This window comes from Schistocerca gregaria, chromosome 6, assembly GCF_023897955.1.
Source record: "Schistocerca gregaria isolate iqSchGreg1 chromosome 6, iqSchGreg1.2, whole genome shotgun sequence".
In the NCBI taxonomy this organism is placed as follows: Eukaryota; Metazoa; Arthropoda; class Insecta; order Orthoptera; family Acrididae; genus Schistocerca; species Schistocerca gregaria.
Genome location: NC_064925.1, coordinates 135,966,712 through 135,981,584, shown reverse-complemented (window position 1 = coordinate 135,981,584; position 14,873 = coordinate 135,966,712). Strand labels below are relative to the sequence as shown.

The 14,873-nt window shown below is 42.4% G+C and overlaps 1 protein-coding gene across 2 annotated transcripts in view; it reads left to right on the top strand.

The window, feature by feature from the left end:
* The window catches only part of LOC126278581 (QRFP-like peptide receptor), a 1,030,767-nt gene that overhangs the window by 974,477 nt on the left and 41,417 nt on the right, over nt 1-14,873 (top strand). For both annotated transcript variants that reach the window (XM_049978791.1, XM_049978790.1), the window contains exon 7: nt 12,331-12,494. In XM_049978791.1, coding sequence (XP_049834748.1) covers nt 12,331-12,494 — 164 coding nt within the window. The remainder of the gene's footprint in view (nt 1-12,330; nt 12,495-14,873) is intronic.

Below are 14,873 nucleotides of genomic sequence, written 5' to 3'. Positions count from 1 at the left end.
TCTTCATGAACCAGTTGATGACGAGCAAGCAGAGATGCACAATTGGCCGCCCGCTGGTTTTTATGATTCTGGCTTATCGTTAGCGATACCCAAACACCAAATTTTTGAATCAAATGGTTCAAATGGCTCTAAGCACTAAGGGACTTAACATCTGAGGTTATCAGACCCATAGAATTAGAACTACTTAAACCCAACTAACCTAAGGACATCACACATATCCATGCCCGAGGCAAGATTCGAACCTGCGACCGCAGCAGCAGCGCGGTTGCGGACTGAAGCGCCTAGAACCTCTCGGCCACAACGACTGGCATGTTTGAATCTCCCCATTGCACGTAAATATCGCACGATGGTGAAATGATCACGGTTTATCACATCTGCCAATCCTGGAGTACACTGATATGGATCATTGTGGGTTAACGTGTCAAAACGATCTTCATCAGACCCCAAAAGTCTTCCTGAACGTGGAGAGAGCCGGCCAGTGTGGCCCAGCGATTCTAGGCGCTTCAGTCGGGAACCGCGCCACCGCTACGGTCGCAGGTTCGAATCCTGCCTTGGGCATGGATGTGTGTGATGTCCTTAGGTTAGTTTGGTTTAAGTAGTTCGAAGTTCTAGGGGACTGATGACCTCAGATGTTCAGACCCATAACGCTCAGAGCCATTTGAACCATTTAAACGCGGAGAGTCATCAATGTCTTAAAACGAGAAACCCATTTTCTTGCAGTGGCATTATCCGCATACATAGCGCAAATATTTCTGACTGCCTCCGCTGCTGTCACCTCTCTATTGAACTCAAAAGAGAAGAAAACTGTTTGTCGGAAATGTCCCGATTTCTGCACTTATCACTTCATTTTGTAGCGTCCACAACGCCACTCACAATCTCCAAGTGACAGTTGTAAGTAGGCTGTTTAGGTTTTTATATTGGTAACGCCACGTAGCGCTCTGTATGAAAATCAATGGCTGTGCTGCGTGCAGTCTGTGGCTGGGTGGCATTGTTGGAATAGTCGCTATTGTAGTGTTGGGCAGTTGGATGTGAACAGCGCGTAGCGTTGGGCAGTTGAAGGTGAGCCGCCAGCAGTGGTGGATGTGGGAAGAGAGATGGAGGAGTTTTGAGAGCAGATGATCTGGGCGTGTGTCCATCAGAGACAGTAAATTTGTAAGACTGGATGTCATGAACTGACATATATATATTATGACTTTTGAACACTATTAAGGTAAATACGTTGTTTGTTCTTTATCAAAATATGTCATTTGCTATCTATGCCTATCAGTAGTTTGTGCCTTCAGGGGTTAGACTTTTTTATTTAGCTGGCAGTATTGGCGCTCACTGTATTGCAGTAGTTCGAGTAATGAAGATTTTTGTCAGGTAAGTGATTCATGAAAGGTATAGGTTACTGTTAGTCAGGGCCATTCTTTTGTAGGGATTTTTGAAAGTCAGACTGCGTTGCGCTAAAAATATTGTGTGTCAGTTTAATGTTGATCAGTACAAGTAAAGAGAGTAATGTCTGAGTACGTTCAGTTTTGCTCAGGTGTTTGAAAATCAAATAACGTAGAGGCTTATCAGCACAGTAAATCATTAATTTTTCTAAGGGGACGTTTCACAGTATGTAATCTCAGATAGTAACAGTGAGCTGCAAATAAAAAATGACAATCGATAAATTAACCAGTACCAACCGGAATAACAACCTGCAAAAACAAAAACGTTACGAACTTGCGCACCAACCTGACGCTATTTGGCGCGACGAGTAAAGTTGCAGTCAGTCAGTGGGCAAGACGGGGGCAGAAGTTAAGACAAATGGCGGCCTAACGGTAATAATAAAGCAATGGAAGGCACGCAGGTGTGTGTTCTCGAAATATACTGTTGGACCCTGTGCTGAGACGTCGCTTTAATTCGTCGGCTGATCGCGACCTCCTAGAGGCGTGTTGCGCCGAAAATCGATTGGGCGCAGCTGACTAAAATTAAGACACTAGCAATGGCTAGTGCAAAAGGTCACATAAGTGGTTTAGAACATCGGATCAGAGCTGACCGAAAGTTATTGCAGCGGGGACTGCTTGCTGGTTTAACAGCAACTGCCTTTACGACGCAGGGGAGTTACCTCATTACCAGGGGTAGCCAGGTACTGGAGATTAAATATCACCGATTCAGCATGAAGACAAAGACACTACAGTGTTCTTGGCCCAGTTACTTCATATTCAAGCCACGGACTCGTGATAGGAACCGATGCTGTAGCAAAACAATGACAGTCCAGGACCATATAAATATTCGTCATTGTTAGTCAAAGGGACCACAGTCTACCAGTCTTCAGTCCCGAGGGAGGACTTAAATCTGTCCATGAGTCAACAGGGATTCTGTCACTGCTGTAGGCTCAGCACCCTCCAACCAGCAGACCACCAGAGAGTCTAAGACAGCTGCTGCCAGCCATCTACCCAGGGGGTCTACAGGTTGAGCCCAGGTCATGGAGCTTTCCAACCGCCATCACATGCGCAGGTGAACCCCTCGCTTCCTGCCCCTACTTGTGTCAGCAGCCACCGTGAAACCTGGGAGGCAAGGGAAGGCAAGATTCGGTTACGATTGAGGGCGGGCCCGTAAACAGTTACTATTGGTTGCCTTTTACAGTTACACACAATTTATTGTAAACCAGTAATTCCAGACTCAACAATAAATGAAAATAACACACGTTATTATTGGAGGAATAAACAACTGTGTAAATAATAGTGTTTTCAGTGAGTTACAATTTAGCAAATCACCAATAAACACAGATACAGCAGATAATGTTTTAATAGCAAGCCACTCTGATCTGGGCAGAAGGCCTTACACGCCAGGAATGGCAGTAAATTAAGAACTGTTTAAAACTCGCTGCAACTTGACAATTTACAGGTATTGAAATATTAAAGACAAGTGGCCACAAACACATCAGAAAGTATCAGACGCCAGGAATGGCAGTAAATAAGGTTTTAAGGCTTACTGCTAAAATACAAATACCAAATTAGAATTTCAAGGCAAATGACCACAACCACGGCTGAAGGCCTTACACGCCAGGAACGGCAATAAAATAAAAAAATTGGAACCCTACTGTAAAACAGCAAATGCAATAGCTGAGGTTAATTAAAAAATATCCACTGAACACTACACTGCTAGATTTATTCCAGAAGGCGACCAGAACTATTAACTACACATGTATAACCTATAATGTAAGCATTACAAGTTATTGTAATAAATAATACAATAATAAAACACAAGAACCAGTACATAAGTTCTTTAAAGGGTACTGAGGCAGGTTCTACCCGCAGAAGGCGTGGGCTGAAGGAGCGTTACACTGAACTACTGGCCATCAGACCACCTCTTGGAACACACATATGTTTTAAGAACCAAGGGGCCACAGACGATGCTCCAGGAATCGACCTCTGAGAAGGTCCAGCAACAAACACTTTCACGAGCGATGAGATAGGCAGCCAAGAGTTGCATTCACTTCACAAGATGGTAGCTCAGACTAGGGGCAGTCCAACGAATGACTAATGATAATCTTTCTGAAGGTACCTGACGTCCGATAAAGCAAATGCAACGATGGAACAATACGCCAAATCTGGAACCGGCGGTCTGCACTGCGTCCCCAGAATACTGTGTTTAGAGCGCCCGGAACGAGAAAGGAATCACTACCACCAGAGTAGAAGAATCACCAACTGGCCTGCAATCAAGACAGCTGTCAAAACTACACGCCTTACCGGACAGTAGCGGCAAGGCGAGGAAACGTACACTTCCGTTACGTACATTAACCCCCATGGCAGGTAACTGGGGCGTTAGCGGCCACCAGGCAAGAAAAATTACCTCTGGTTGAACTTAACAAATTGTAACAAGTAGAACTGCCGCCCGAAGTGGCCGAGCGGTTCTAGGCGCTATAGTCTGGAACCGCGTGACTGCTACGTTCGCAGGTTCGAATCCTGCCTCGGGCATGGATGTGTGTGATCTCCTTAGGTTAGTTAGGTTTAAGTAGTTCTAAGTTCTAGGGGACTGATTACCTCAGATGTTTAGTCCCGTAGTGCTCAGAGCAATTTGAACCAAGTTGAACACCGTAAATAGTAAAAAGAAGTAAAGGAAAGCTAATCAGATCCGCCTTCCCCAAGTGCTCCAGTCGCTGCTCTTCGCCTCGGCGACACTACGAGCAGCATCGCGAACCCAAGTCACTGGAGAATCGCGAGATATCACAATGGTGGAGGTTTCTCTACTTGGATTGAAATGCACCCATCTTAAAGATTGCTGGATCCGGTTTACGACGAGGTCGTACACCTTCGTGACCACAGCCTTTCCATTCAGCAGTCCATGCGTGCCGCCAGCGCTCCCGGCGTGTTCTGGCCCTGCGCGGACTTGGCTCCTCCTGAGTCTCCAACCGAACTCGCACACTCACACGACCTGGAAAAACTACGATGTCGCCCCCATAGGTAGGTCCACAATTACTACATTTCGATAACCGCCGCTGCTGCCACTAGCGGACAGGCAACGCTTGCGAAACCGAGTGGCGTCAGTCAACACTAGAAGAAGACAAATAACCGCAACCATGCCAATTAAACGATATCGTCTGGCCTCCAACAGAGGGCGGGCGGAAACCTACAAACAGCACCAACGCGAGCTGCATAACGGCTCACACCGCTGCTGCTAAGAGCCGTCTCATACACGCTGGGGCCGCAACTTGATCACTCGTGCCTCTGCACAGTACGACTCTCCACAATACGTCCTGGGCTTCCTGGCATCACTATTCTGCATTACGAGCTGCCACATGTTGCAGAGATCAGCATCCTTGCAGCGCCACTGCCATCCTTACCACTGGCCACCCAGCACTGCCAGTTCTCGAGCTACCTCTGCTAACTGTACCTCCTAGCAGGCTGTACTCAGCTTACGTCCTAGATGCTTTGATTTCTACAAGTACCATCACAATTACTGTAGTTTATGGACAATAAATGGATGGTTTAGCAACGATGTTTCTATGACAACACTTCGGACGTTTATTGGGCATGCACTCACCACTCAACTGCTGCACGCCCACGGTGCTGGATTCTCAGCACCCTAACCTCCAACTACACTGGTCCACCACCACAGCCTCTATAGTATTCTGACTTTCTTAATTACTGCCATCGATGTTTTCAGAAACTCATTTCGGAACATTCATGCACAGTACCATTTTTGAAGCGAATAAGTACTGCATTTCGAATTGTTAGCAGAATCCTTAAGTTGGGACAGTTGGCGCCTGCAAGGATGTGAATTGCGGTTAATTTGTCTCACAACGTACATAATCTAAATCATTTGATTCAGGTCCAGGAGGCACGTCAAAACTGCAGTAAAATTTCACCATAAACACAGAACAGCTGATGTTAACTAACAGCATCGTAATAGTAATACATTTTGTTGTTGTCGATGCATACATACACTCCTGGAAATGGAAAAAAGAACACATTGACACCGGTGTATTAGACCCACCATACTTGCTCCGGACACTGCGAGAGGGCTGTACAAGCAATGATCACACGCACGGCACAGCGGACACACCAGGAACCGCGGTGTTGGCCGTCGAATGGCGCTAGCTGCGCTGCATTTGTGCACCGCCGCCGTCAGTGTCAGCCAGTTTGCCGTGGCATACGGAGCTCCATCACAGTCTTTAACACTGGTAGCATGCCGCGACAGCGTGGACGTGACCCGTATGTGCAGTTGACGGACTTTGAGCGAGGGCGTATAGTGGGCATGCGGGAGGCATATGGACATACCGCCGAATTGCTCAACACGTGGGGCGTGAGGTCTCCACAGTACATCAATGTTGTCGCCAGTGGTCGGCGGAAGGTGCACGTGCCCGTCGACCTGGGACCGGACCGCAGCGACGCACGGATGCACGCCAAGACCGTAGGATCCTACGCAGTGCCGTAGGGGACCGCACCGCCACTTCCCAGCAAATTGGGGACACTGTTGCTCCTGGGGTATCGGCGAGGACCATTCGCAACCGTCTCCATGAAGCTGGGCTACGGTCCCGCACACCGTTAGGCCGTCTCCCGCTCACGCCCCAACATCGTTCAGCCCGCCTCCAGTGGTGTCGCGACAGGCGTGAATGGAGGGACGAATGGGACGTGTCGTCTTCAGCGATGAGAGTCGCATCTGCCTTGGTGCCAATGATGGTCGTATGCGTGTTTGGCGCCGTGCAGGTGAGCGCCACAATCAGGACTGCATACGACCGAGGCACACAGGGCCAACACCCGGCATCATGGTGTGGCGAGCGATCTCCTACACTGGCCGTACACTTCTGGTGATCGTCGAGGGGACACTGAATAGTGCACGGTACATCCAAACCGTCATCGAACCCATCGTTCTACCATTCCTAGACCGGCAAGGGAACTTGTGTTCCAACAGGACAATGCACGTCCGCATGTATCCCGTGCCACCCAACGTGCTCTAGAAGGTGTAAGTCAACTACCCTGGCCAGCAAGATCTCCGGATCTGTCCCCCATTGAGCATGTTTGGGACTGGTTGAAGCGTCGTCTCACGCGGTCTGCACGTCCAGCACGAACGCTGGTCCAACTGAGGCGCCAGGTGGAAATGGCATGGCAAGCCGTTCCACAGGACTACATCCAGCATCTCTACGATCGTCTCCATGGGAGAATAGCAGCATGCATTGCTGCGAAAGGTGGATATACACTGTACTAGTGCCGACATTGTGCATGCTCTGTTGGCTGTGTCTATGTGCCTGTGATTCTGTCAGTGTGATCATGTGATGTATCTAACCCCAGGAATGTGTCAATAAAGTTTCCCCTTCCTGGGACAATGAATTCACGGTGTTCTTATTTCAATTTCCAGAAGTGTATAATAAAATCTAACACTTACTTACCATTGGTCTAATTACCATTATTATTCTAGTGAATAGTAGTATTTCTCCCACAGACTCTCCTGTAGCCTCGTTTCTAAAATTTCTGGCTTCATATTAAATATGTTTTTGCCCCTTTCACTGAAGCGCCAAAGAAACTGCTATGGGCGTGCGTATTCAAATACAGATAAATGGAAACAGGCATAACACGGCGGTGTGGTCGGCAACGCCTATGTAACAGAACGAGTGTCTGCTGCAGTTGTTAGATCGGTTACTGCTGCTACAATGGCAGGTTATCAAAATTTAAGCGAGTTTGAACGTAGTGTTATAGTCGACGCACAAGCCATGGGACAAAGCATCTGCGAGGTAGCGATGAGGTGGGGATTTTCCCGTACAACCAATTCACGAGTGACCATGAATATCAGCAATCCCGTGAAACATCTAATCTCCGATATCACTACTGCTGGAAAAACATTCCGGAAAGGAAGGGATCAGCGACGACTGAAGAGGATCTTTCATCGTGACAAAAGTGCAACCCTTCCGCAAACTGCTGCCGATTTCAATTGTGAGCCATCAGCCATTGTCAGCGTGCGAACCATGCAACGAAACATAATCGATATGTGCTCTCGGAGTCGAAGGCCCACTCCTGTATAATAGATGACTGCACGACACAAAGCTTTACACCTCGTCTGGGCCCATCAGCACTGACATTGAATGTTGATGACTGGAAACGTGTTGCCTGGTCGGACGAGTCTCGTTTCAAATTGTATGGAGTGCATGGACGTGTACGGGTGTAGGGACAACCTCATGAATCCATGGAGTCAGCGGGGGACTGTTCATGATGGTGGAGGATCTACAATGGTGTGGGCCGTGTGCAGCTGGAGCGATATGGGACCCCTGATACGTCTAGATACGACTCTGACACATGGCACGTATGTAAGCATCCTGTCTTATCACCTGCAGCCATTCACGTCCATTGTGCATCCCGACGGACTTGGGCAATTTCAGCAGGACAACGCGACACCCTATACGTCCAGAATTCCTACAGAGTGCCTCCGGGAACACTCTTCTGAGTTTAAACACTTTGCAGGTCACCAAACTCCCCAAGAAATGAACGTTATTGAGCATATCTGGAATGCCTTGCAACGTGCTTTTCAGAAGAGATCTCCACCCCCCTTCGTACTCTTACGGATTTATGGACAGCCGTTGCAGGATTCATGGCGTCAGTTCCCTCTAGCGCTACTTCAGACATTAGTCGGCGAGTCCATGCCACGCTGTGCTGAGGCACTTCCCCGTGCTCGCGGGAGCTCTACACGATATTAGGCAGATGTACCAGCTTGTTTGGCTCTTCAATGTATATTGTCATCCCCATATACTTTGGAGTTCATGCATATAGTTTCTACTGAAATATGGGTAGCACAAATTGTTTTTATTTCTCGTATTTAATGTTTGGTTAAAATGATTCTACAATAATTTTTGTCTGCTGTGTAGGAAGATTATAATTTCATAAATATACGGAGGGAACAGTTAGCATTTGTAGTTTCCGAAATAATGGGCGACAAGACTTTGTGCAGCATACATGTATCTGACAATTTTCTTCTTCATTTTAACTATTCGAGATAATTTGCTTGTGACAAAATTATACAACATTTAATAACAGATTCATAATATGGTAAGCAATTTTTTGTGAACTGAAGTCAATGAAATTTGCTAATATTTGCATTGTTCATGACACCGCTGGATATCGATACACCCCACAAAAGTAGGAACATATGGCAAGATAGGTTTGAACAGCTAGGCGCGTTGTTACCTTCACAGAGGAAAGTACTTGAAGTAGGTTCGTACTGAATACCTAGCAGATTGAACAGAAACACGATAAAATCGCGAGTATGCTCTGTCTGTAAATATTTATATTTCCGAATATGCAAACTGTAGTAAAGAGTTCGAAATAGCTTGAACTGCGAGCGCAATTCGGAAAGTAAGGTCCGATCGGTCGGAAATGGAAACTACAGTGAAAATCAAAAATGTTTTATTTGGAGCAGATTGCTTCACCTTACCGCTCCGATTTAGACATTTTTTAATGTTACTTAAAAACCGTCTTGATTGCAATTTTTTTTATTCATATGACCGGTTTCGGTTCATTCTGAACCATCTTCAGATCTGTAAAAATAATGATACTAATTTACTATTTCACGGAAGCAAATCTTTTTCATCCTATCTAATCAACATCAAATGTACCAGAGCGTACCTGGTATTTCAGTTACAGGAGTAACCCCTCCAAATCCAGCAGTTTTCACATGCTACGTCACATAAAATTGGTTGGCAGAGTGATCGTCATTTATATTAATTATAACATTACTACCGACAGGTGGCCTCTGGTACATTTGTTACATTCCATTTGTATCTTTTTTTTTAAATTAAAAATACTTAATTAAAATATATAGGTGTCAAGGTTAAAATCTGTACTAGTCATTATTTAAAAAAAAAAAAAACAGTAAAACTGGACGGGTTACTCCTGTAAGTGAAATATCAGGTACGCTCTGGTACATTTGATGTTGATTAGATAGGATGAAAAAGATTTGCTTCCGTGAAATAGTAAATTAGTATCATTATTTTTACAGATCTGAAGATGGTTCTGAATGAACCGAAACCGGTCATATGAATAAAAAACAAAAATTGCAATCAAGACGGTTTTTAAGTAACATTATAAAATCACTGATTGCTGTTATCCCATAAGACGTTATGTCTGTTTTTGCAAAGTTAGACATTTTTCGTGGCGTTGTACCAACTTTCCAGCACCCTCGTCAGAGAAGGCAGCCACCGCTTTCTCTCACGTCTCTACGCTGGCCTAAGTTCGTTGTCTGTGCTAAAACGTTGCCTTCATAACCAAACGATTCATATGAGCAAAGATGAGAATCAAAGGGAACCAAGTCCGAGCTGTATGGTGGGTGGTCACTTGGTCAGACACTTCCCATCGAAATCGCTGCAGGAGCGTCGCCATTACCCCTGCAGTTAGCGACCGAGAATTACCGTGAAGAAGGAAATACATGACTAATCATGTCGTGTGGGCTTTATGAAATCAGGTAAAATCTCTCACGGGGACCCATACTTGGCACGAGACATTTATGTTCTCGGCATCTTTACTTGCTCACTGTGTGCTCAGAACTGAAACGAGCGACGTGATGCGATCGACAGACGTAATACAGACACTGGACAACACGTCTGCCCACAACTTCATAGGATTTTAACTGTCGTTTCCATTTTACGACCGATCGGACCTTACTTTCCGAATAGCTCTCACTTTATGGACACTTGGATTTTGTTATAACTGGTAAAGATTTTCGCAGAGATGCGCATGTGTGATTGTCAACCAAGCTTAGGATATTATTTACAAGATATTTTGACCACGAGTGATTTAGTCAGGATACTGAACTCACAATAATTATTTCGAAATTACTAATAAATTCATGTCCCTATTAATGGGCTTATTCGCATAACAGCCGTTGCTAAATGGACATTTTTACTGTACAATAATATTACACTACGTTATCGAAGTTCTCCCTATACTTATCAATAAAAGTATGTAATATTTAGCCTGGTTCGAAATGCTGGATGATCAAGACACTGTAGCTGTGGAAACTGCTCTAGTTTCTTTCAGGCAGAAGGAGTAAAAGCGGATAAAAAACTGGAATGTGGAGCATCGAATATGCACTCAATTTTCAATTTTTAAATAAGTGTTTATTTAAAAAACTGAACTTGAAGGACATAAATGATAAACAGGTTTTTACATTTTTGATGGTCCAGTATCTGATACAGTACTGAAAATAATTACTCTTATGTTTTTCCTTAAAGAAATTTTTTTTGTTGGTCTTCCCTTTTAGTTGTAGGGTATCTCTCCCTGTATTTTGTGAGCAGTAACCCACATGAATCAATTTTAATTTTCTAGCTTTAATGTTTATCTTTTCTAACATGATAATTAGTAATATTGATGCATTCTAATATGAACAATCTTTCCTATTGTTTTATAGTCATTTTAATAGAAAAACATAGGGGTGAAAGTAGAAAAGCTAAAATCTGTGGAAAAAACTGAAGCATGTGAGCAATTGTTAATACTGCCCACAGATGGCACAATATTTCTGTAATCACACAATGCACAATATATTTCACAAGTTTTTCACTCGTTCAGCTTTATTGGATAACCTCTTAAAGTAACTAACACATGTTCAATATTATTGCACAATCAGAAATATTGAGTAATAATGCTGAATGTCTAGGGGTCACTTAAATAAGTGACTTTGGCCTGATATTATAAACTAACTGATGTTATCAAAGTAATTTGAAAAATTTTGAAACTTAACACTGTAAATCTTCTTACTCCTTTTCAGTTTTATATTTGCAACAGTACATACTTTTGATTTAAAATTTAACTGGGGTTGTATTTCTTTACAGTACATGTTCATTGTTAGAGTCAAATATGACATATCAATCAGTCTGATCTCTAAACTTTTAATGATTAATAATAGTAAATGTTACAAGAAGGGTACAGCTTCACTAAATGAATAGGTGCAGTAATTGCTCAATGGAAAAGTAAGTGAGTTGACAGCCGGAACTCTTCCAGAATAAAGTGCCAACAACTGGGAGTTCACAGGGTTGTTGTGTAAGACTGGTAAAGTAAGAATATCTGTGCAGCTTTGTGGTAACAGTACTTTGGAAGATGTATGAAGAGATTTTATATTTATTTGATTAAAATTTCATTATTTCTCAATCAATTCTTATTTTTAAAGAGATTACTCACTAAGGGGTGCACTATTAATGTATTTTGCAGTTAATTGGTGGGTCAGAGGGGAGGGGTTAAATCCCAACTGTATAAGTTTTTCTTCTGTCTTTCCTCGTCAATTTGCTTTCTTTCTTTCTCCAACAATAAGACTAAGTGAGGGGATGCAATGGTTGACACACTGGTCTCACATTTGGGAGGACACTGATTCAGTTCTACACTGAGCCATCCAAATTCAGGTTTTTCTGTGATTTCCATAATAGGCTCCATACAGATTCCATGATCTTTCCTTTGAAAGGACTCTACCAAAATCCTTCCACATTCTTGAAATATTTCAAGTTTGTGCTCTTTCTCTAATGACCTTGATTTCAGTGAGATTTCAAATTCTAGTCTTCCTTTTTCTCTCAGCTTCATTGCTTTATAGAAATGGGAGATTAATTTAATAGACAGCTGTAGGCAAGTGTCAGGATAAGGAATCTGACCAAAGTATGTGAAAACTGCATCTGACTGTGATGATAGTGATTTAGTACTAGTAGTTGCCCCTGAGGAGATATACTTGTATCTTATATTTGTGCTTCATAATGAGACAAATATGGTACTTTTTTTAAATTCTGATGCTATAGTAGGCAACTAAACACAATTTTTCTTTCATTTTAGTTAAGATATTTGTTGGATGTATTGAAACATGGACTGCAACTGTTACACATTTCTTTTTACACAGCTAATCAAAATGCTGGTGGCAATTGTCATTCTCTTTGTCATCTCCTGGGGGCCATCACTAATTGACAATGTGCTGACAGCTTATGGTGTTATACCTTGGCAGAAACATGGAATGGTGTACAAAGACATGAGCACAGCCTTCTTGCTCATGGCTTACTGCAACAGGTATATATTTTCCATGTATCACTTATAATCTGTTCAAACTGCTACTCTGTAAATTTATATCAATAGGTAGAGTATTACACAGATTATCATTCAATAAGATTTTCATTCAAACTGATTCTGGCAGCACTGGTATGCATTACATACATATGTACATACACATATAACTCTATAAATCTCTGTATTTGTTATTTGTTTGTGTATTCTAGAAATAAAAGCATCATTGGTACAAATTGAATCAGGTATATAACCTGAACAGACAGTTTTAATGTTGGAAACCAAACTGCAGTATTTTCCACTAGTATTTGTTTATTATGAACCAATTCTTAGCTTATAATCCCATCTTGAGGTACAACAAACTAACATCCAGACATTGAAAACTTAAAGATATTACCAATGCACAGAACCATTACTCATGAATTAGTGCATTTGGTAAGGTGTGGCCTGCTTATTTAAGTTTTCCATGGTTTTCTCAAAAGAGTTCACACAAATTCCATTGTGGTTCCTTCATTAAGGTCATGGCCAACCACCTACTCATCCTCTTAAAACATGCTGGTATAACCTGTGTGTATGCATATTTTTGAGTTGATTATGTTCATTGTATTATGATGGCAAATTATTATTCCTGGATGAATGAATAAATAAGCAAAAATAAATGACATTAGATAGGAAATATCATTCAGAGTGTTCATCACATTTGTTGTGTATCTGATACGTTATGATAGCAGGGTAGCAAGTCACAACAATATCAGAAAATAAATTGAGATTGAATAAACTGCAATGTGAATAGTTGACACTATACAGGAGACACATTTCAGTACAAACATATTTCAGCCTCTAAGTGGTAATATTACATACGCATTGATACAGAGTTATTCCTTTTTTCATTAGGAATTCAAGGGTTATTATGCTGGATTATGGCAATTTACCGTCAGTGTAAGGATGCAAGAGTCTTAAATTGATGTTTGTATACTGAGTAGTATGCCTACTAAAATAGCATTGAATAAACACACACAACTTTAAAGTATTCAAGTTACATAAATGTGTATAAGCAAAGTGTAGACAGTGCTACAGACAAAACAGAAGAAGTGTCAAAGATTACATTACTAAGAATTTTTTAATCCCAACACAAAAATTAATGACCACATATTACACTATACCTACAGAGAATATATAAAAACAAAATTCCAGTGTAGTCTGGACACTAAAATAGGAGTAAGAGTACAGATCATAAGACCAACAATTGCACGTGCAACAAAGGAAAATGTAAATGACACTTATATTGCAGTACAAGACTGTGGTATATGAATATGACTATTGGCGATGTAAATAAAACAGAAAGAAACTTCCACATGGGAAAAATATATTAAAAACAAAGATTCCAAGACTTACCAAGCGGGAAAGCGCCGGCAGACAGGCACATGAACAAAACACACAAACACACACACAGAATTACGAGCTTTCGCAACTGGCAGTTGCTTCGTCAGGAAAGAGGGAGGGAGAGGGAAAAATGAAAGGATGTGGGTTTTAAGGGAGAGGGTAAGGAGTCATTCCAATCCCGGGAGCGGAAAGACTTCCCTTAGGGGAAAAAAAGGACAGGTCGAGTGTACACCTGTCCTTTTTTTCCCCTAAGGGAAGTCTTTCCGCTCCCGGGATTGGAATGACTCCTTACTCTCTCCCTTAAAACCCACATCCTTTCATTTTTCCCTCTCCCTCCCTCTTTCCTGACGAAGCAACTGCCAGTTGCGAAAGCTCGTAATTCTGTGTGTGTGTTTGTGTGTGTTGTTCATGTGCCTGTCTGCCGGCGCTTTCCCGCTTGGTAAGTCTTGGAATCTTTGTTTTTAATATGACTATTGGAGTTGAAATGAAGGTGTGTCTGTGGTTCATTGACTGGATCATGTGAAGACTGAAGAATGGCAATGGGCTCAGCTGTAACTGATCATTTAGATCAGTTGAAAGTTTTGTCATACATGTACTTCTGACAACAAGGCTTTGCTAGAAGATGATAGGTATGAAACTCTTTGAAACTTGTGACAAAATGAGGCCACCACTTGGTTGATCCTCAAGAAGAGACTTCATCAACAAGGCATAGGTTTTCTTCCCTTTAAAGACTATACTTAGGACTACTATGTTTACAATGTACACTCTCAGCATAAGCTCAAACAAAGGAAGCAGTTTGTTTCTTTTCCAGTCTTAAATATGCAATTGTTATGCCAAGAAGTGATGAAAGGATAGAGTAATATGATAATTTTTATTTTATTGTTAGTAATCCATACCTCAGTGACACTTTAAACATTGTACTTAGTATGCTTCTATGAATTTAACAATTCTAAAATTCTCATACTTCAGGAAATGTGGAGCTAACCATGATTTAGGTCTTTT